Raw genomic sequence first — 22,961 nt, 5'->3', positions numbered from 1 at the left:
TGCCTGCTTAGGGTGTCAGTTCGTGGGGGAAGGGTGCGAGTTTAGGTGGGCATGTTGCACGTAATGAGTGTGGGGTGGTGGAGCATGTTGGACGGGATGATGAGGGTGTAGCTGCACGGTTCTGCCTTCCTGCCATTCCTTGCTCTTCCCCCTCACTTCCCTCCAGTTCTTCCTTTCTCCTGCAGGCCCATGGTGATTCTCTATTTGTCCGGGTGATGTATAATTTATCTAGGCTTTCCCTTTCACTATTTCTTCCTTCCTTCTCCATTCCTTCTTCTTCCTCACTAGAAAAGTCATTCAGGAATGGCAACCCCCAATCTGTCTTTTTCCTCCTAATCGTTACTGTTTTTAAGTCTATCAGATCCGTTCCTCCCGTTTCTTTTTTACCAATTGCTCCCCTTTGTGCTGATGCTGTTGCTACTTCTGTGTCTCTGTGTACATACCTCCTTACTTCACTCTCCCCTCTCCTATCTTCTCTTTCCCGTTCATTTTTCTCCACTATTTCTCTACCAATTTTCTCTTTTCTTTTTCAATTCCTCCATTATTTCACTACTCATCTTTTCCAATATCCTTTCATCTTCTTTCTTCCTTTCCCATCTCGCTGTTTCCCGCTCTAATATACCCTCTATCATCCTCCCTTCTTCGTATTTCCTTGTCGTTTCTGATAGTAATCTCCTCTTCCATATTTCCATTTATTTTTCTTTCTCTTCTTCCTCTCTTTCCTTCTCATGCAGTGCTGCTCTGGATACCCTTTCTGCTACTGCCTTTACCCTTTCGGCTTCTCTCTTTTGCTCCTCAGTTCGTTCCCTTATTTTTCAACTCATTCTTACTTTCTTTCCTTTCCCATGCTCTCTCTCTTTCCTCCCTCTCGAGCTGCTTGATCAGTGTATTCTGCTCATCCCTTAATTCTGCTAATCGTTCCTCCAAAATCTCTTCCTTTTGTCGTAACAGCTCTTCCTCCTTTCTTTTCCCCTCTCCCCCTTTCATTTCACTCTTCCTGGTATTATCCTCGTCCATTTTCCTTACTACCCCCTTCTCTTCTCTTGTTAATGAACCTCGTAATTTTAATAGTACCTGCGCAGCTACCCACTCATCATGTCCTATTTTCGCGATCTGCTCTTCGCCAGTCCTCCACACGCCTGCGGGCGTCTTCCTATGAGCTGATCCCGTCGTACTAGTCCGCTCCCTTCCCGTGTGGCCACCTGTAGCTGTATATGGTGGTGGGCTGTATGCCGGGTTCGAGTACCCCTCAGCCGCCCTTAATTGTTCTCTTACTATTTCTCCTAGTTCTCTTAAAGGATACAACCCCCCTCCCTCCGTTTTCACTACCTTCGCTAGGGGCATATCGTCGCTCTGTTCCTTTTTTATTTCCTTTTCGTTTAAGTTGTTGCTCTTTTCTCCTCCCTCTTGTCCGTTCCCCGTGTTCTGTGTGCCTTCACTCTCTTTTTCCCCATTCTCTCCTTCCTCCTTGATCTTCGCTTCCGTTGTTTCCCCCATAGTGAACATTCCGTTTGGTCCTGGTCGGGACCCTTGGAACACCTCCACGTGGTGTGTCAACTTCTTCCCCTTGTATGTGTTATGCAGATGGGTTAATAGTGAATGTTGGGTATATGGATCGAAACTGCCATTAGGCGGCCATGGTGTCGTCATTTTGTTGTCCGTCCCCTGTGTCCATTCTATGCTGTATTTGAACAGTTTCTCCCTATGGTGTGACAGTGTTTTACATATATGCTGCAGCGGGGTAGTGAGGGTGTTTCCCCACCCTCCCGATCCTGTCCCGTGTGACATAGTAGCACTTCAATTGTTATCCTCCCTCTATATAGTAGTGGTTAACTTGCTAATAGTGTATGCTATACAATTTCAGATCTTTACCTGGCCCCGTAATTTTGTGGACTTGCGATTGTCCGCTAAAACAAAATAGTAAAATATACCATTTACATTTATATATTCTTTTCTTTCTTTTCTTCCTTTACCGAACACCTTTACGGCCCCCTACGGCTGAGGCGCACGTAGCCCCCTGCGGCTGCGTGCCCTGTATGACGTTCTTATTCAGCTGTCCCACTTTGTTTTACCCCTCCTCCTCTTTCTTCACTTGTCGTGGCCGGCGTTCTCCGTGCGCTGCCACGCCCCCCCCTTTTCACCTTGCCCCGATCTACTCGTTACAGTTTATCTCCTTCTTCATTCCCTTACCATTATTCTCTTCCCCACCACTCTCCGAAAACTGCCTCGCGTTCGAGATATCCTATGAAAGCTCTACTGGTGACGTCACCGATCTCTTCCAAAACTACTGGTAAGTTCTTTTCATGTTTTTAAAAGGCCAAAATATGCTTGCAATCCACCCCCGTTAACCCCACAGCTGTCCTCTTGTCACGCCTGGAACAAGGTAAACAACAATATAATCGGACTGCACACGCTGCGTCGCCTCGCGTGTGATACGCCCCTCGACAGGAGGGCTTAACCAGCCAATTATCTTCCGTATTAGGCAACCAGTTAGCTACCACCTACAGGGAAAAGTCATCTATCTATCGAGTTTCCTGCTCGATCAATAGGGATACTCATCTACTCATTGATCAATAATCACCAAATCGTAGGGAATCGCACACAAACACACACCCTTACACGTTGTCGCGACCTAGGCCAATCAGTTTCTATGAGCGGCCGCACGTGATATTTTCGTGCACCGCCCCCTCCTCTTCCGTAACGTAGCAGACTGCTCTCGCACTTGTCCAGCTACCATTCACTTCATCGTCAATACTAATTTATCAAACCTTTGCCGCGCACCTGTGTAACACCTCCCGCCTCCCGTATTCTATTCCTCCCCCCTCCCTCACAATTTCACATTGCTTGTTGGGCGTGGCATACTCACCAAGTTCTCTTGATGCGGGGCCGCTCGACTGCGTGCACCCCTCCAAGCGGCTCGCCACCTCCCTTCGTCTGGACCACGTCTGGACACTCGCCAACCGCGGGCGGGATACTTCTCAACCGGCTCCCGAAGGCCAATATCCGGATTGCGCTGTCCGGTCTTCTCGCAGTTCCGCGATGGTCCTGTAGTCCTCAAAAGGGGGCAGCGGCAGAGGGGGCCGCGCCGCCGGGCCTCCTCGCAACGGGAGCACTCGGAAAAATAAAATAAAAGCAGATCTTAAACAGATCTCAGCGGTGCCTCCAACTTGTCGGGGGGAAATTCTGCAGGGGTCTGCTGGCCGTCCGCGGACCCCCGGGCAGGGAGGCCCCAACTCCTCCCACGTATCCCAAAAATGAGTATGAGGCACACGCAAGAAGCAAGGTGGTTCTGCTGTTTATTAAAAACAGCAGGGATGGGTCAAGGATCATACGCGTCCGTCCTGACTCTCTCTCCGTGGGGCTCGCAGGCCCTTTTTTACCTCGGTATGACGCGCTACTCACGTCACCTGGGAAACTTTAGCAAAAAACCTATCGCCACTCTGGATTGGTTCCTCGAGTGGTAGGGTTAGTATAGCATACGTATGGAGAACGTTATTAGTGGTTAAGGGTCAGTCAGGTGGTATACTTGGGTTGTCCCTTCAATTAGATACATGAAAATTGTTACATGAAGACCCCTGAGGATTGGCTAATGTTAATGGCGTCAGTGATAAGTGCTCCATGTTCTGATTGGTCCACTCGCGAGCCCCCCAGTCTGGGACCATCGTTGTTCCCAGCTCACGGTGCACCTGTCATTTGCAACAATGTATAACTATGGGTATGTGCAGACAATGCGAGGATTTGTTCACATGCTGGAGGGCAGACTACTCCCACCGCCGCAGATGTCCATTGGGTCGCTTCATTGTTGCTGCCTGTGTCTCAAAACGTGGGATCCAGGCGCCTCCTTCCTCCTGGGTCTGGCACCCGGTCAGGTTCGGCTTGGTCACGTGAGGAGAGACCGTGATTGAGGCAGAATTCTGCACATTTAATATTACATTTTCCACTGTGTGTCTGGCTTAGTTTGCAGGTGTGACCTTGGCTTCGGCTTGTGGCATGCGAGTTTGCAACATTGTGCCCTTGACTGTCTGTTCTCGCCGGGCTCACTCTGCAGGGTCAGCAATTGTACTCTTGCTCGTTCAATGTTCATGGAGGCTCTTGCTTGCGGCCTACTTGGGCCTGGTGCATAGGTGGGGATGTTTGATGCATGGAGCTTTAAGTTACGGTGTCATGTTGCTTTATCCCCAGTATCATGTGTTCGTTATATTTCTCATTGCAATGTATGGGTTAGGAGAAGCGTCAGCAAGCATTTTAGATTAGTTCGTTGCGCGTCTTGCGTTTCTGCATTTTGAAACCTATGTGAAAAATAATAACGATGCGCGTCAGTGGGCGTGTCCGTCACCTATGTCATAGCACTGAATATGTTCTTCGTGTGGATTGGTGTGGGAGTGACCAGTGTGCATGATTGCACGGGTGTGCTGACCGTTGGCTAGGTCGTCATGGCATCTCTAACAATGTGTTTATTTACTGTTGAATGGTTCAGTCGAGTTCATCCATGCCGCAGGTGTCGGCATGGGCAGGGCAGGCTGGTGGGCAGGCGGGTGGGCACATCCGTATGTTCCTGTACCAGGGTATTTGGTCATCTGGTAGATAGGCAAACTCCTCTCGTGGCGGGTGTCTGGGCCGCGATCCTCTAGGCCAGGGGCGTGAGGGGATTGGTGGGAGCCTTTTGTTCCATTCTCCCACTTCAATGTGATCTGTAAAAATACAAATCCCAGAATGCAGAGTGGCCGACTAAAAAGAAATCACAGCTGGTTCGTGGTCATCCACTTTGCATGGCACCTGTTGGCAGCTGTGGGAATGCCCTATGCACCCCTCTGTGCATCCTACGTCCAACAAACAATATTCTGCAACAGTACCAGAATAATCTATTTGTAACTCGTCAATTGCGTGTTCCCCCAGCCCCAGGACCTCATTACTACACGGAAAGTTTTTTTTAGGTACATACAGTAGGGTAAAAAAATGAACTAACTTTAGTACGTTGGCAGCACTGCATTTAAAATGCATTTTAGTCTTTTTTTTAAAAGTGCTTTTTAACGCTGACATGTATTTATAAAAAAACTTAAACATATCGGCCATTATCGTGACTATTTAATTTTTTATTTAAATCAAGGCCTGCAAGCGGCGAGTGCGTCGCACTGGCAGAGGGGGTGGGGGGATGTGGTAAGTGCGAGAGCTGCAGTTGGCGGCCCCGAGCGGGAGGAGCCTGGCCGCCCCCTCTCCCGGCAGCAGCAGCAGCGTGTGTGCGGCTCATCGCTTCCCCCCTGGGTGTGGTTTGGGCAGACATTTGAGTTCCGTTAGCAGGAAGCCGGCTGGAGGGAAAGAGGAGAGTCTCAGAAGCGCTGGAGCCCGGGCAGGAGGAGAAGCAGAGCAGGCGGCCCCCGGTCAGAGCCCCCCCCCCCCCAAGGGAGAACGCGAGCCCCCACTGGATGAGGAGAGAACAGCCGCGGGAGAAGTTTCAGAAAGTTTGTGAGCGCCGACAGCCAAGATGCCTAAGACGGTGAGTCGCCGCTTCCTTCGCGGCTGTGCCTGCGTGGACGGGTGGGGGCCCGGCCGGGGCCCCTTCTCGGGCTTTGCAGACGGTTTTTTCCATGTGTACGTGCAGTTTGGAAACGGGGTTATGTTGCAACTTTCCTGTCCACAGCGATTCCCTTGCTATGTTGACAGTTTTTTTTTTGTGACCTTCCACAGATGTGAAAAAAGACACTGTGTCCATTTTTTTTTAATCCCGGAGCTCAAAGGGGTTCATGAACTCTACTCTGTGTGGGGGCTGTTCTGTGGCGTGTGGCACGGCCGCTGTGGGAGCACCGAAACTGCCAAGAAATGTGGGTTTTGTGGAACGTGAATTGGGGATAACTGAGGTTGCTCAGGAGAGTGGTTCGGTACCACTGTGGCTAGCTGGGGGTCGGGGTCGTCAAGGTTACCCAGGAGTAGTTGGGGATCCCTGGGGCTGCACAACGGTGTGGCTTTTGCGACTTCAAAGAAGTGTGACTCACTCAGTGCAGCCCAGGTTTGTGGGGATCATTGGGGCTGCCCAGGAGTGTGGTTTGTGGGGGGTCACTGGGGCTGCCCAGGTTTGTAGGGATCACTGGGGTTGCCCAGGAGTGTGGCTTGTCGGGACCACTGGGGCTGCCCAGGTTTGTAGGGGTCATTGGGGCTGCCCAGGAGTGTGGGGATCACTGGGGTTGCCCAGCAGTGTGGCATGTGGGGACCAGTGGGGCTACCCAGGTTTGTAGGGGTCATCGCGGCTGCCCAGGAGTGTGGGGATCACTGGGGCTGCCCATGATTGTAGGGATCACTGGGGTTGCCCAGGAGTGTGGTTTGTAGGGGTCATTGCGGCTGCCCAGGAGTGTGGGGATCACTGGGGCTGCCCATGATTGTAGGGATCACTGGGGTTGCCCAGGAGTGTGGTTTGTAGGGGTCATTGCGGCTGCCCAGGAGTGTGGGGATCACTGGGGCTGCCCAGGTTTGTAGGGATCACTGGGGCTGCCTAGGAGTGTGGTTTGTGGGGAGCACTGGGGCTGCCCAGGAGTGTGGCTTGTGGGGAGCACTGAGGCTGCCCAGGAGTGTGGGGACCACTGGGGCTGCCCAGGTTTATAAAGCTTTCAGGGTTTGCCCATGACTGTGGCTTGTGGAGCAGCCCAGGTTTGTAGGGATCACTGGGACTGCCCATCACTGGGGCACACTGTAACTGCCCATGGCGGTGGTTTTCAGGGCTGCCCAGGTTTGTAGAGATCGCTGGGGCTGCCCATGGCGGTGGCTTGTGGGGCTGCCCTTGGCAGTGGCTTCTAGGGGCCACTGAGGCTGCCCAGGTTTGTAGGGATCACAGTGGCTGCCCATGGCGGTGGCTTGTGGGGCTGCCCATGGCGGTGGCTTGTGGGGCTGCCCATGGCGGTGGCTTGTGGGGCTGCCCATGGCGGTGGCTTGTGGGGCTGCCCATGGCGGTGGCTTGTGGGGCTGCCCATGGCGGTGGCTTGTGGGGGCCACTGAGGCTGCCCAGGTTTGTAGAGCTAGCTGGGGTTGCTCATGACACTAGCTTATTGGGAGCACTGGAGCGGGCCCTGGAGGTGGCTTACGGGACTGCTCAGGTTTGTAGGGATAGCTGGGGCTATATATGACACTGGCTTGTGGGGCCCACTGGAGAGGCCCGTGGAGGTGGCTAGCTGGGGCGACCTATGACACTGGCTTGTGGGGTGCACTGGAGGGCCCGTGGAGGTGGCTAGCTGGGGCGACCTATGACACTGGCTTGTAAGGGCAACTGGGGCTGCCCATGACGGGCTTGTGGGGGCCACTAGGGCTGTAAGGATCACGGGGTTTGCCCACAGAGGTAGGAAGCAAGGGGTGTACAAGTTCTGAGGCGAGACTCTTGCCATTACTGCTGAGCACACAGGCCCTTAACGCTCTCGTCATGTCAGCAGCAGATCCCTGCTTATTTTTTGATTATTGCAAGATTAAGGAGCCCCTCTCCCTCCTAATGCAGGCCGAATGCAAGCTTCGGCGATGAAACCTACCCAGAGTGCACGTTGATTGGCGGTGTTCTATTGCTTATTATTTCCGGTGTGCCTTGGTGTTGAGGTATAATCTTTGCCAGTGCTTGGCTTGGTGGTGATTTGAATGTTTCAGTCACTGCACACGCACTTTCCTAAACCTCGCCAGGCCTCCCCCAGCCTAAAGTACACGACCTCGTCGGTCTGGAACCGCCGTGCTGTGAATAAAGCTTCAGGGCGGACGCTGGACTCGTAATTTCAACCTTCGTGAGGCTGAGGCACTACACGAGGCAGTGGGGGGAAGAGGCCGGATTTCCTCTGTCAAACTTCCCAGTGTGTGAGTCAGAGCCGAGGCACGCCTGAGCGGGAAAAGCTGCGCGCTGGACGCGTCGGAGGGACGCTTGCGCTCGGCCCGGCCCTGCTCGGGAGCTGCCCCACTACCCACCGCCACAGTAACGCCCTGGCGTGAAGAACACAGCCTGCCTTACTCCCACCGCTTGCGCTGCCTCACCACTGGTGCTGCCTCTCTTCTGTGGGAGCGTTACATCCCGTCCTCCTGTCATGAGTACCGCGCCTCTCCCTGGTGCGAGAGGCCTCGCCTGCCTCCCTCACCACAGATGACTTGCGGGCCTCCTGGCTTGCCACATGCCCTGCATGTTTGGCGAGCAGTGAGATCCAGAAAGGCTGCCACCCTATTCCTACAAGTACCCGAATGTAAAGTAAAAAAAAAAAATAGACCGGCAATCTCAGTGCCGACTAAACAAGCAATGGCAACAGTTTGGGGTTTTGTGTAGGAATGGGATTACATGGAGTTCAGAGTTCCCATGAGGAGGTGTTTTGGGCGGGGAGGGGGGCATGATCTGGGTGGGACTGGCCATAGGGATTAGCATGGTCATGGGCCGTCAGTGGGTGGGCACATACCCACACGACACCTGTGTGCCCCTCCTTGCATGCCATTTCTGCCTTGCTGTACTCCAGTGCAATAGTTTCGGGGTGTGTGCGTGTGGGACATTAGTGGCAGCTAATGGCCCAAACTAAAAGTTATGCTTATCTGCAGTTTTATCAGGCAGACGGTTCGCCTTTCTACGCATCCATTTCAATTAGTACAGCAGAGTGGGTCTGTGATTTTTGCCACCTAAACCGCCCTAGGTCCCCAGTCTCAGTATGTCCGATATAAGCACCATGAGCTGCTTCTGCACTGTGCTTATTGAGTGTATCGTTGCCACACGTCTGAAGTGCTGCAAACAGGCGCAGAAAAGGCTGGTGTGGAGCAAAGCCAGTGGTTGAGATTTAATTCAAAACATTTCACCCACCAATTTGACTAATTATTTAGTATGGCAAACATTTACAAAAAACATGGAGCACGCTTTTTTTGTTGCTGCATTCTGTTGGCATACATGCTGTTAGGTTAGAACTCTAAGGCAGGTCGACGGGTGCTTCCTTTTGGGAAGGGAAGGAGTGAGGCCTTCCATGAGTTCTGGGTCCGCAAACTCCTAGCAGCCCTCGATCTGCCTTAAGAGTTCTAACCTAACAATGCTTATTGCCATTTGGATGGCACAGGAGCAAGTGTGTGGTCAAGGAAACTCTTTACCAGCGTGGTTTCCCTTCCACAAACACATCAGAAGGTGTACCAGGGATCTGCTGTGTGGCTTATGCCACAGCTATACGATCTGCCGTGTGGTTTATGCCACAGCTATACGCACTAACCGTAGATTAATATACAATCCAATGCAGACTGTGCACTTTAACAGATAGTTGTGTGACGTCCTCCTGACCTAACGATTCTGGTGATGGAAAATGTAAAGAAAATATGGTGCTTATGAAATTTTTTCATTTAAATGTGAATACACTGTTCGGGTAGGACCTAAGGCTGGGTTCTGCAACCTTACCAACATTTTTTGACTACATCTGACATCAGTGATCACCACAACTGCGATCCGCACGCACTGCGTCTGTCTGCTCTCCCTTGTCTTCACCCTCAATTGCACTGATAAAACTGCAGAATCGCAATCGGGCCTACTTGCTGTATCTCAAACTGTTATGCACTTACTCTGCCTGTGCAGAATATTGTTGTCTCAGACCGACTGTTGTTTTTTTAATCACGTTTCCCACCCTCCTTGAGTGCTTTGCAACACCTGCCTGTATATAGGCACTGTAAAAATAAACAATACCATACAGGTCCATTTTGGGGGAACATGAGGAAACGTAGTCCATACCCCCTGGAAAGCCATCGGTTGCTAAACAATGACCTGAGGTATGGATGACCAATGACCTGAGGTATGGATAGCGGGAGGTTGACCATACGTGGTAAACCCGGGTGTCTGTCTTCTGTGAGACTGAGAAGTTTCCACACTCGGTACAAATGCTGCACTGCTTAATAAATGTGCAAGTTAATGGGTTGCAAGAACTCTTGGCACAGTGATGTACGTGGCTGCACAGTGTCGCCAGAAGAAGCCGGCATTGACCAGGCCAACTGCTTTGGCTTGTCTTTAAAAGTCCTCGTACACGCTCATGAATTCATATCGGGCCTCAAGTTTGCACTCTAGGCTAGTAAAAATGGACCTTGTCCCTTGTGTGTATGGGCAAGCTTACTTTTCATGACTGGCTAGTAGATTTCAAGTTGAAATGTTTACTCTTGTTCATGTTGTTGAGAAGGTAATGAGCATCTTGGGCTGAAAGTGAAAATACGCCTTCAACACCACGCCCCGATTTATGGGTTAAATGCACCCCCATCCCTGCCCTATTTCAGGAAGTAACCCCTCTATGTAGCATACTATCCTTCATGTGGAAGGATACACAGTGTGGAATGTTTGGCAAGCAGTACTTGGTCCAGTTAAGCTCGTATGTCTTCTACCAAACATGGACACAATTGGTGTCTCGGCTATCCATCAACCAAGCCAGGGCTTGCATCCTGTTGCTCTCTTTTGGACCACATCTCCCATGATCCTGGTAGTTGCAGTCCAAAACATCTAGCAAACGAAAGGTTGCAGACCTCCGACCATAAATTGACCTCCACTATGAGACCTTTAAAAAAAATAAAATTAAAAAAAACTAGTAAGTCTGCCAGCCCTCAGGCAGTGTGTGTTATGGGGAAGAGGGCCTGTGTCGGGGGTCTTCAACCTTCTGGATCTTCAGATGTTTTGGACTAGGTACCCATCATTCATAGTCCGTGGCCTGGGATCATGTGAATTGTAGTCCAAAACGGCTGGCGAGCCAAAGGTTGCAGACCCTTGCTTGTGAACAGTAATGCGCTCTTCTGTGTCGCGTCCAGCTACTAAGTACAGTATTAACTAACAGGTGTTCAACCAAGCACCGTTCAAAAATGGGATCATGGTGATGGCGGCTTGGGGAGGAGGGGTGGTGAATTTTACCCTAGTGCGGAAGTTCAGGCTTTAGCTTTCCACCCTTGGCCTTTTGTGCTTTGTGGAATCTGAAATGTTTTTCGTTTTGCATACATGTGTGGTTGTGCGTTTGCAGAACCAATTGCAGAAAAACACATTTACTGGTCCAACATCAACACCATTTGGAAGCAGCTGATGAAAGGATGTGAGTAGAACATTGACGTCTTGTTAAATTGGGAGGATTGTGTCCGCTTTCCTCTAATGCAAGATGGGCTTTCGAAAGCGCGAATGCTGAGTGTTCAGCTTGTGTCTCTTGATGCGAACTGGTCATTACCGTACTCTGTGGTACCTACTCTGTTGAACTTGGTGGGGAAGGGAGGCAAAGGTCTGAATTTGTTTCAATAGGATTTGAAGACCTATCTCCGGAGTAGGTGTTGGACCAATTGAGTCGTCCTACTAACAAAATGGACCTGTCTACCTGGCCCGAGTTCTTCGTGTTCGTTATTTTGGCGGCGGGGGGGGGAGGCACGGGCATAATGTGAAGCAGTGCCTGGACTTCTTTTTATAGCTGGTTAGTAAGTTGCAACTTGAAATGTGTGCCCCGCCTGATGAATAGTTGTTATAGTCTCCACCGCAGGCAGCTTGGGGTGCACTGTATACACGGACCTCCGTGCTTAATCTGTGGCCCATTCTGTTTTAAGTCTTTTGTCACATTAATGTGATTATTTTAAAACCGCAGCAAACACAGGTGTGTGTGTGTGTGTGTGTGAAGGGTCATGGGTTAATTGCAGCTATTAAGCTGCTACTGGTGTAATAAAACATCTTAACTCAGCTTGCCTTCAAACAGCAAAGCATTCATTGCACAGCCCCGAATTAAGCACTGAGCTAGTCCTTTTTTTTTAAATTTTATTTTTTTTCTCTTCCTTTTAATGAATAGAAAAAGTAATCCCTAGTACATGATGAATAGAAAAGGTAACCATTAGTACAGAATACATTTAATTTTAATGGGATGATCTGTAGAAAATTGTAATCCTATAAAAGTGGTAATGTCAAATGCATAGGTGCACATAGCCCAAACTCTTGACTTTGCCAATGCTTATACTCACGAGTGCTTCGAGGCAATCCCAATGGCAGAAGGCGCTATACACTTGACATATATTAAAACATTGCATGAACAATATAACGGGCGTATATCTGGCAGGAAATGCTCTCCTTAGATTAGCTGTGACCTTGCACCTGGCTGACTGACTTTATAATCCTCTAGTTGTGATGTGGGTGGGCACTTTCTGATGGAAGCAAAATTCACTGGAGGCCCATCCTCAACTCCCTTAAATGGTATCTTGGATGCATTAACCAGAGCCAGCTAAGCTTCACAAACGCAAGATGCACTTCTTAATCTTTGCAGCCTTTTCCTAACTTCTGGTCACTTCTGCTATTTGGGATAATGCACCCCATTGAGTTGGTCTCCTTGGAGCTCTGCATAACGCGCTGACTTCTTAAAGTGAATGCCCCACAACTCCTCTCCAGCTTGACATACATGGGGCACCCTTTTATTTTTTTTATATATGTTGTTGCATGCTAAAATGTAGTTGCGAGCCCTCGTACAGATTAATGTTGTAACACAGAAGCAGGTTCCTTCAGGACACCCAAATCCCATCAGGCCAAAGATTACTTTTTAAAATAAATTTTTTCCTTGCTGTGATGCACTGTTACAGAAATAGCCAGTGAGACCTTTTCGGCCTCCACTTCCTTCCAACTTTTTTGGTTACAAAAGATACCCATAGGCCCTCGGCTGGAATTGACACCCCGCCCCCACCACAAAGGTGGCAGGAGAGTTGGGAGGCAAAAAGAGCACAGTGATTCTCATCTGTGAAAATCACTCCCTCAGGGTGACACTGGTAAGCATGAGGCGGCGCCGCGCGTCTTCCGTTTTGATGCTTCCGCTGGTTTGTAACTGAAATATCGCCACGAGTTCAGAGAGCCTCTTACGAAATGAGTGGGGAGACTTGTATAGCTCGCTGCAAAATGAATTTCCCTTTGGTGCCTCCAGGCTTAACCGATCCAATAAGGACAACCCTACAGTTAAGGGGTTTATCGGCCACTTTTACTCCCTAAAAATGGGCAAATACTCCCAAAAAATAAAAACTGAGTACAAATTCTCCCAACAAGAAATAGGAAGCAGACGCGTAGGGCCTTGCATCCCTGCTTTTACCCTCCTGGCTCCATGGATATGTTTGGACTGGTCATGTACAAAGTACCACAGGAAGAACCTACTAATGTTACTGCCTGAATGGAACAAGTAAACGTGTTCTCTTTTAATGTGTATGAATACTCGGTGCAAAGGAATTTTTTCAAAAACATTTGTTTTCCAGGTAAAAATATTGTACTCCACTTAAAACACTCCCATTGTGAATTCGACTTTTTGGGCCTCATTACGAGGTAGGAGGTAGCCATGGTGCTACTAGCACCATGGCTACCCCCTTACCGCATTCTGGGTCCGGGTTCTCGGAATAGGGACTTATGGGTCCTCCAAGGTTGGAATGACCCGGTAAGTCCCCATTCTGAGAACCATTTCCCATTCGAGCCCCCATAGGGGAATGGGGATGGAGCTAATAACGGGGCACCCATAGTGGGACCCTCCAAGGGACCTCGGAATACGGAGGTTAGGGGTTACTGGCACCGGCATCCTTGCTAGTGCCGGTAACCCCTTACCTCCAACCTTGTAATGAGGCCCTTTGACTCCCTAAGAATCATTTTACTCCCAACTTAAAAAAAAATAGGGAGTGAAGTACTGCCACTTGAAAATCTTAACTGGATCCCTGAATCGGGTACTTTTTATACCAGTTTGCAAACGCTCATGTTTGGCAGACAGTGGAACAATGGTTGACCTATTTTGTTTAAACTTTTTTGACAGCTGCCATTTGCGGGGGCACACATTTGATTGCCACCCTTGCTCCGATATAGATGCATCTTAACAGTGCAGGGATCAAAATAAGGGTTTGATGACCGGGTGGTTAAAGCAGCTTTTGGGTAACTGGCATCACAGTGAGCAGGAGCGACCTCTGGGGAACCAAGAGCTGGTACCTAGACTGCTGCAAATGTAGCTTCCACACGTGTAAGTTTATGTTGATTACATATGGTCCATTATGCTTTTAATGTCTCTTGGATGTGATCCTTTCTACCCATTACAAAGCACAGCTTTTCTCATGCTTTTGGTACCATATGACCTAAGAGCAGTGCTCCCGATAAGATTCTGGAGTGGAAATATACTCCCGTCCTCTATTCCCCTACCCTCCCTTTTTAAAAATTTGGGAGTAAAATGATTTTCTAGGAGTCAAGTCCCATTCCTAGTGGGAGTATTTAATAAGCGAGTACCAGTAAAACCGAAATGTTTTGAATGAAATATCTCTTTACACAGTTATTCATGCACATGAAAAGGTCAATTTTTATCTCTTCCGATTAGGCATTAAAGTAGAGCTTCATCCTGTGGCACTACGCTTACTAATGGTCCAAAGATTAGCAGGGCGATTTGCTCTGGTGTGTCTGTGTCCCGTTTTTGCGTTTTTGTGGGGGGGTATTTTGTCTCCCTGTTTTTATTTGCAGGGAGTAAAAGTGCCCGATACACCCCTTATCTATCGGGCTGCCTTAGAGTCCAAAGTAACTCCTGGTTGGTGTCAAGCCAAACCGGCCCTCCTAGGCTGTAACCAGAAGCTACATGGCTCCCAGCAATTCACAATTTGGTTGGTTGGAAACTATACTGCCCGCATTGACACCTTATTTGTACCCTCCCACCCCCGTCACCTCGACCGATCCACCCAGGGCTGATCACTTCGTCTTTACTGCTATCCTAGGTTATGTCGGAGTCCTTGGCTCTACCTTTCCCTCCCCCACTTTTGTCTTGTTCTTTCTGGAGGATTCTGGTGCTTGGTATAGTATTATTCGTATGTGTTGAAGGTTAGAAAAGAAAGGGGGCTTTTGCAATGTCTCGTCGTTCTATTAATATCGGAAAGGTGACCATGAATGCTTGTCTCTGGAGACGAGGACCGTGACGAGGCTGATGGGCGTGGTTTAGAGTAAGACCAAAGAGTTGCCCGGGTACTATTCTCCATTTACATGCAGCACAGATAGCCCCCCTCAAAAATATCTACTGATTCTCAGCCAATTTCTCGCGTGCTGCAAATAGTACCCCTGGGAATTGCAGTTGTCCTGAAGTGCCATTCCCAATAGCAACGGTCGAAACAAACATTTCAAGAGCAGGAGTTAAAAACAGCTCTTGGGTATAAAGGTGGGGCTCCCCCTGGGGAACGAGGAGCTAGTACATAGTGTTATGCAAATGTTAACGTTCACGTAATGCCAAATATATTTTTTTTCTTTGTCTATTACATTGGACAAATTGATTCTGCACGTTTCTTAACATAGTTGCTGTCATTTGGGTATGTTTTGTATGCAGTGCTTTAAGTGGCGTGACCTAGCAGGGGACAGTGCTGCAATTAGGAGGTAACACTTACCTAAATTGTGCCTGTTAAGCCACGCCCCCTTAAGAGCCCCAGCTCGATTGTGCAAAATTGGCAGGGGCCATGGCCTAACGGGCACCGTTCAGGTCTGGGAAGTGTTTCCTTGTATTTTAATTGCATTTCTGACCCCCCTGCCAGGCACCCCTTTAACTGGAGGTGCAGGGATCGTCCCCCTCAGTGAGAGTAATGATCCCCCGCATCTCTAATGTAAGGGGTGCCTTGTAGGGGCGTCAGAGATGCAATGGAAAGCTAGACTTTTTGTGTGTGCAAAGCCTGAAGTTTTTGCTTGCATGCGCCAGCTTCAGAATTCCCCTCCCACCCCCGCCTCCCTAGCACCCACCAGACACCCCTTCCATTAGAGATTCAGGGAGATCAGTGACATAATGGAAAGGCTTTTTATTTTACACACGAGAGCTGAAGACTTTACAAAAAAACCTTGCATACTACCAGCCTGGTGGGCTGGAGTTAGCAGGGGACTTCACGGCCCTGTCTCAAACACAATTTTCAGAGCCTACCAGTAATCCGCCCTGGCTAGCCCCGATCCACTTAAAGCCCCATTGATATGGCAACAGTTGAAGGGGGGGTGGAAGGGTTTAAAATTTCTGTTTGCTTTCAAACTGTCCTGTTATTATTATTAGACTTATCCGCTGCGTTCGATTTTAGTCGATCATCAACTACTGGCGGATAGACTAATCACAATCGGCAAATGTTCACCTGAAGCCTCTGCCTGGTTCAAATCATTTTTGGGTCCACGGAACATGAGTTACTAAAGATAATGCTCACTCCATGGCTTCTTTACTATTATGTGGTGTTCCACAGGGCTCATGTCTTTCGCCTCTTCTCTTTAATATCTACTCTCGTCTTCTCTGCGCTCTTTTGTCAGCCATAGGCATTTATTTTGCCAATTACACTGACAACATGCAGGTTGTTATTAAACTCACTGGTGAGTATCTAAAAGATGTAGAGTATATTAACTCCCATCTTTGCTGAAATCCAGAAGTGGATGGCGTTAAGCTCAATGGCCCTCAACAATGCAAAAACAGAGCTGTTGATTTTAGGTACCCAGAAAAACTGAAGAAACTTGACACAAAATATGACAACTTTCTGATTGGTCAACATACAATTCCTGTATGTAAATCCGTAAAGACCATGGGAGTTTACTTTGACCCGCAGCTATCCTTCACCCGTCAGGCCAATTACATCAAATCCTCGTGTCATTATTATATTCAGCTTCTATGGCAGATTCGTCCCCATCTGTCTAAAGAGAACCTTGCAGTGATTGCAGCTGCCATTGTAAACTGCAAGTTGGATTATTGTAACAGTCTCATGATCGGTACCTCCCAGGCCAACATTAAAACTTTGCAGATTATACAAAATAATGCAGCACGCGCTGTAATGGGCCTTAAGCGCAACATGCACGTCTCTGACGCCAGGCGCAGCCTTCATTGGCTTCCAGTAAAACAGTGCTTACACCACAAAGGCCTTACTACTGTGGTTAAATGCCTTCATGGTCAAGCTCCATCTTACCTCGCTACTAGGATCAAAAAGAAACCTGTCGCCCGTTCCCTGCGCTCAAGTAGCAATATCGTCTTGGTTCAGCCCCCATCTATCCTGAAAAGATTTGGGGGTATTAGCTTTGACTCTTGGGCCCCGGCTCTCTGGAATGTACTCCCTAAATACCTTACTAATAGTAAGTCTCTGCCTATCTTCAAAAAGCAATTGAAGACCTTCCTGTTTGACAAAGGATAGGTCTCTTCTGTCTCTTTAGCATAGTTATCTCGGTATTGAAATCCGTCTTCCGCTATCTTTTCCTCATCCTGCTGGTCTCTGTGAGGTTCCGGTTCACCAAGTCTCAATGTCTTTGTTTTCCCTGTCTTGACATTGTTTTTTGTTGTCTGTCTCCTTCTTCCTTTTGTGTGCGCCCTGCGGCCTATGGGTTAGTGGCGCAATACAAGAATACAGATAGATCGATAGATAGATAGACAGATAGATAGATAGATAGATAGATAGGCTCTTCTAGGCAGGGGCTAAATTGCTCCACGCTGTGCTTTTATACCTTCACTTGGCAAATATACTAATTGTCCATCCAAACGACACAAACTGGGTCTGGGTTTTCGACAGATAGTTTTGTGGCCCTTTGTATAGCTCTAGCCGCACACTGGTTTCTCTTTTGATGCTTTTGCACTTTTCAGTGTGCCTCTTGAAGTCGACCATAGAGGATGAAAGGCAGACTCTGTCCTGCATGGTACACACATGGCTTTCTAAAGGCCGGCACTGGGCCTGCTCTCCAGCAGTGAGTTGTAGTGAGCGTAGAAGGTGAGAGTTTATTTTCCAGATTTCTTAGGAAACTTCCTCTACCCCTAGAACGGCTATGGTCCTTGTAATGCCAGCTTCTTAAAAGTGACTGTTGATTCCCATCGATGAAGGATACCCTCTCCCCCCCTCCCCCTTAAGCCTTCTGCTCTGGCCGGCTACTTTTCCTCAGTCTTAACATCATGTCCTCTGTCATCCGCAAACCCCCCCCCCCCCACCCCCTCTCTCGGCCCCCCATACTCTCCTCTTTCTCTTCCATTGTGGCAGATGAGATCTCTCAAGTTGTCTGCTCTATTAAATTCTCCTCTAAACAGGTGCTTTCCCTGCTCCTCCAGAACCCTCAAGGGCAACATCGCCTCTTTCATCTCAGCCTTGGCCGACCTCTGCGACCACTCATTTGCCACTGGCTCCTTCCCTCAACCCCTCTCTTGTGCACCCTCTCCTAAAAAATGTTTTCATAAAAGCTGTCTGCTGACCATTCTTGTGTGGTTAACTATCACCCTATCGATATCACCCCTAACTTGGGCGTACTCATGGAGAAGCTGGTCATCCCCCAAACTGACCCTCCACACCGAAATGGCTGGTTGCCTCCACGACCATCAGTCCAGTTTTAGGGTTGCCAGAGGCACGGAAACTGCTCTCCTGAGCACCTGTGAAGACCTATCCAGCCTGGACCCCAATTCTCCCGGATCCTCCTCGATCTCACTTCTGCTTTTGACACAGTCAACCACTCCATCCTCAAACAGTCTCCATGATACCCCAGGCATCACTGACTAGGCACTGGTCTGGCTGACCTAATTTCTTTCAAACAGACCTTTCCAGGTCCAAATGGGCCTTTTCTCTCCTCCACTTCATGTCTCTACATCTGGCATCCCTCTCCCTCTGGGCTCTATCGTATCTCCTTGGCTCTTTAACATCTACCTGGCCCCATTGGCCCACTTGATCTCCACTGTCTCCCCTCATTTCCAGTGTTACGCAGATGCCACACAACTCTTTCAATCTGCCTTCCTCTACCGCCATCTCCCTCGTACCTGACTGCCATTCAGGCCTGGTGCTCAGACAATGATTGCTGTCTTAATGCCAGTAAGACGGAGATTCTTCATGTTGGGACACCTGCTCTTCCCCTCCCCCCATATGCTCTGGCCAGACTTCCTTGATCTTCAGCCACTTGCGTGGTAAAAGATCTTGGGATCATCTTTGATGACTCTTTTTCTTCACACATCACAGACCTTGGCAAGAAGTCCACTTTTCAGTTGCACCTCCTTGGGTGCTTTCTACCTTTCCTCACCTTCCCCCAGAAGTTCAATGTCTCCAGAGCCCTGGCTCTCTGTAGGCTTCACTGCTGCGACACCCTCTTCCTCAACCTGCCTCTTGTCACCCCCCCCCCTTCAACTAATCCAGAACAGGACTGCAAGACTTATCCTTGGCCTCAAGCCCAGGGACTGCATATTTCCAGCCCTAGAATCTCTCCACTGACTCCCGGTGAACGCAAGGATCAACTTCAAAACCCTTTGCACAGCCCCAAGGGTGGTAGACCTTTAATTTTCTGGCTCCTCCCTCTGGAACGGCCTCCTGCCCCCTCTCAGATGTGAGCAGGATCCTCTTAAGTTCCATAAACTTCTCAAGACTTTCCTTTTCTCCTCTTCCTTCCCTCTCCCTCCCACCCCCCCTTGCTAACTCCATCTGCCGTTGCGACTGAGGCCTGGTCCCTCAGTCACACAGGGATCATACCACCCCTACCAGTCCCCCACGTATCCTTTGCTGGCACTTGCCCTCAGGCTCCCTTCCCTGGACTAGCCCAACTTGGTCCTCACTGCCCACCACACTCCTCCTCCCTAACCTCCTCCTTCCAGGCACTTAACCACCTTATCATGCATTTGCACGGTAGGATTGTCACAATGCCAATATAACTGTTGTTTTTGTTCTACTTTTGTGATTCCCATGTGCTTCCCCCTCCATCTTGTCTTGTGGTGCCTGGAAACACTCGTGTATAGGCGCCATACAAATGTTGAATAAATGAAATGCTGCGACTGAGTTGGCGCTGCATGAATTGTGTGACCTTGGAGTTTACACATCTGTATGTTCTATTAGATTTTTTGTACAGGGCTGGTACTACCCAGTGTCTCAGAATGCCTGGCAAGGTTCAAAAGTTGGAGCCGAAACAGAAGTTGCAAAAAGTTTGCAGGATGGAAAGGTAGGGGTAGAAAAAATGGTAGCAAAGAGTAGATGGACGGACAGGAGAAAAAGTTATGTTTTGCGGCTCTTTCTGAATGTGGTGATGCAGATGTGCTGTTTTAACCCATTGGACCATCTAGATGTGTGCAACACGTGGAGGGCATTGTGTGTGACGGGCCTCTCTCTGCGTGTTGTGTACATGCGAACTCCTACAAGACAATGTTTGTTTACCCGTTCTGTTATGTGTACAGATAGTTTTGTTTCTCCGATCGGCCCCACCCTACCTGTTCAGCAGTACATTTCTCTATGCTGCCCCCTAAAGGTACACTTAGGCTTTTCTGTCTGGCCCCTCCTGGAGTTAGTCCTGCTTTGCTATGTAGCACCAGCAAGTACAGTTATGCTTTTGTGTCCAGCATCTCTGCAGGATTGGTTTATTCTGCGCCGTTCAGGGGCTGTGCCCGTGCAGTGTGCTGTATTTTGACTTTACGTCTCCTGGGAGGCGCTGCATGCTGTAATGCAGACTGAAATAGTTTCACCACAAGGCCTCGCCTGTGTGTAGCTGAGGTTTCTCTGCTCTTGGACAAGGTCCCTTTTGTGGCTTTCTCTCGCTGGTGCGTGCCACTCCCTGTCTCCTGTGCAATTTGGCCAGCCAGTTCTACCGCCACCCTGAGTGGCCCAGGGTACCCGCTGCTGGTTTGGGAATATGCCCCACGTACTGAAACAGAACTTAACGTGGTGCCATCTGTTTTTCTCTTCCCTGCATATCTTGGAATGTTCTGGAAAGACTTTCCTGCGCATAGTCTTAGATTTCTTGTAGCTATGCATCCTCGTTTTACCAAGTGCTGAGCCTGGATATTGATTTTAGCCACTTTCTCTTTGCATCGTCCATTAAGCGTGCTTTTAAAGAAATTGCCGTTTTTGCAGCCGCGGTTCACACTTAAGAAATGTACAAACGGATGGCGTTCAAACAGTTCAAAGGCATATCCGCATATCAGGCAGGCAAGTGCATTTCTGGAGACTTAATTTATTTTGATTTAAAGTGATACCTTTAGTACCAGCAGGCGCCGACTTGGCGCATTCCAAGAAACTGCACCACTTCCTTGTATATTAGAAACTTTTTGTCTGCGTTTCTTTACATGGTGAATTTAAAGTTTTAAAAACATTCAAGTTCACGCCATTACCTTTTTAACATCAATTATTTAAGATTGAGTACGTAACCCAAATTTGAACTGCAAAAGAAGAAATTTCACAGGGTGGTTTTATTCCATATCAAGCTTTACCATCACAGCAAAAAAAGTGTTCGCGTTTCTGAGGTGGCAGTGCACATTATTGCATATTGGGAGCCCGCTACCTTGACCTTTTGCCTCCTGGTATTTTAGCAGGCTGTAGAGGACGCCTAACCGGCTACTTTCACATCGGAGGCATGAAGGCATGACGCACTTTTTGGCAGTCGCTGTGCTCCCTTCTGGAAGAGGCTCATGCCCCTCGGGGCTCAACGTTGAGTGCACCTGGATCGTTGTGCCAGATGTGAGGTGTAGGATATTTTGATCGGGCGACATCTAATTCGGGGGATCTTTCCACCCACCCAAAACGAGGCGCTCATAACGTTCCTTTATTTAATGAAGTTCTTTTTATGAATCTGGGACACCCAGTTTAAAAACATTGATTCATTGCAGCTTCCCTCCTTTTGTCGGGGCAAGAAATGCACAGAGTTGCACAGAAGAGATGTATTATATGTATAGCCAATGAAAAATAATCAACACTAGTATAGTTTTTTTCAATGCTACATTTGTTGGAAAAAGACTTTAATAACACACACTTCACTATAAATATCTACATTTAATTCACCCTGACCACGTAGGCACCATGGATTGAGTGCCTGAGGAATCTTTCATTTATCCCAAACAACAAATTTAGATTATCCCTGCCTGTCCAATTCTCACTACTTCCCCTTTATTCAAAATAATCAATGGACAAGTCAGAATTTCAACAGCATTTTGGGCTTATTGCAACAGACTACTTGCTCCTTCCTGTTTGGAAAGTTTGTTCAACGCTTATTTAGGCTAGATTCCCTTCTGTGATGCTTCTATTTAATTCTCATGGTAAAGTGAACCTTTTTCACTTGCAATGGGATACATTAAACGGTGAGAGAATGGGTAGCAAATGATCCCCCTCTCCCTTTGGTCTGGAGCAACTTGGCTTTAATAACTATTCTATTCAATTGTGTATCCAGGTAGTGACTTTAATTTATTTGTCTACCTATGCACGCATAGTGAGTGAAATGTCCTATGCTACAATGTACAGTCGTTTTTGCGGGCGAGGGGAATCTCGCTATCTGCACACCACGGACATTGTCTGTAAATAAGCACTTTCTGGGATGCACAATCAAAATCTATATTCCCACCCCTCAGTCTTAACAAAGAACAGGGCCAGGATGTAATCTAGTTCCCTTCTCCCCTTAGGATTTATTTTGGCTTTATCAAAGACAGATGGGCACCCTCTTAAGGACAGACTCAATTATCACACTTAATGAATAGGTGGTCATCAGTCAGCAAAATGGGGTCAACTTCCGCCCACAACCTGTCTGCTATTTTTTCCACCGAAGAAGACCTGGGGCTTTAACTCCTGGTAGGCCACACTTTCAGTTTCTACCAATAAGCCATCAATGGGCCCAAATGGAGAGCAATCTATTCCATCCCCTTCCTGTTATCAATTTTTCTTTCTCTCCATCAGTCGGTGAGCGAGTACGTCGGTCCGTGTCTAGCTCTGTGAGTGTGTGTTGAATCATGTATAGAACAGAAACAGCTAAATTCATCTTTTTGAGGTGTGAATACTCTCCCTAAATCTAATTGGTAAATGTATGTGATTGGATAGTGTTTCAAATGTGACAACATAGTAGACCTTCTCCTCCACAGGCAATGGGCATATTAATGAAGGAGGCAGTCTAGGGTAACTTATACACACGGTTCTGTTCCATTGTCATATCGGTTATTTCTTGCATTAAATGTTACCATTGTCTCATCTAATTAATTCCACACATATTACCACTTTATTTATTTGCTACCCAGATTCCTCTCTTTAACACAAATCTCATCATAATAGAACAAATAATTACGGTCTTATAGAGGTTTCCATTT

The 22,961-nt window shown here is 48.3% G+C and overlaps 1 protein-coding gene across 1 annotated transcript in view; it reads left to right on the top strand.

Moving 5' to 3' along the window:
• The first annotated feature begins 5,124 nt into the window (after positions 1-5,124).
• Positions 5,125-22,961, top strand: part of MSN (moesin) — a 278,033-nt gene continuing 260,196 nt past the window's right edge. The window contains exon 1 of the mRNA XM_069612528.1: positions 5,125-5,494. Within this exon, the coding sequence (XP_069468629.1) occupies positions 5,483-5,494 (12 nt within the window). The 5' untranslated portion in view covers positions 5,125-5,482. The remainder of the gene's footprint in view (positions 5,495-22,961) is intronic.

Source organism: Ambystoma mexicanum, chromosome 5p (assembly GCF_040938575.1).
Source record: "Ambystoma mexicanum isolate Mex_15411 chromosome 5p, UKY_AmexF1_1, whole genome shotgun sequence".
Classification (NCBI taxonomy): domain Eukaryota; kingdom Metazoa; phylum Chordata; class Amphibia; order Caudata; family Ambystomatidae; genus Ambystoma; species Ambystoma mexicanum.
Note: the sequence above shows the minus strand (reverse complement) of the source record. Positions and strands in the feature narration are given on the sequence as shown.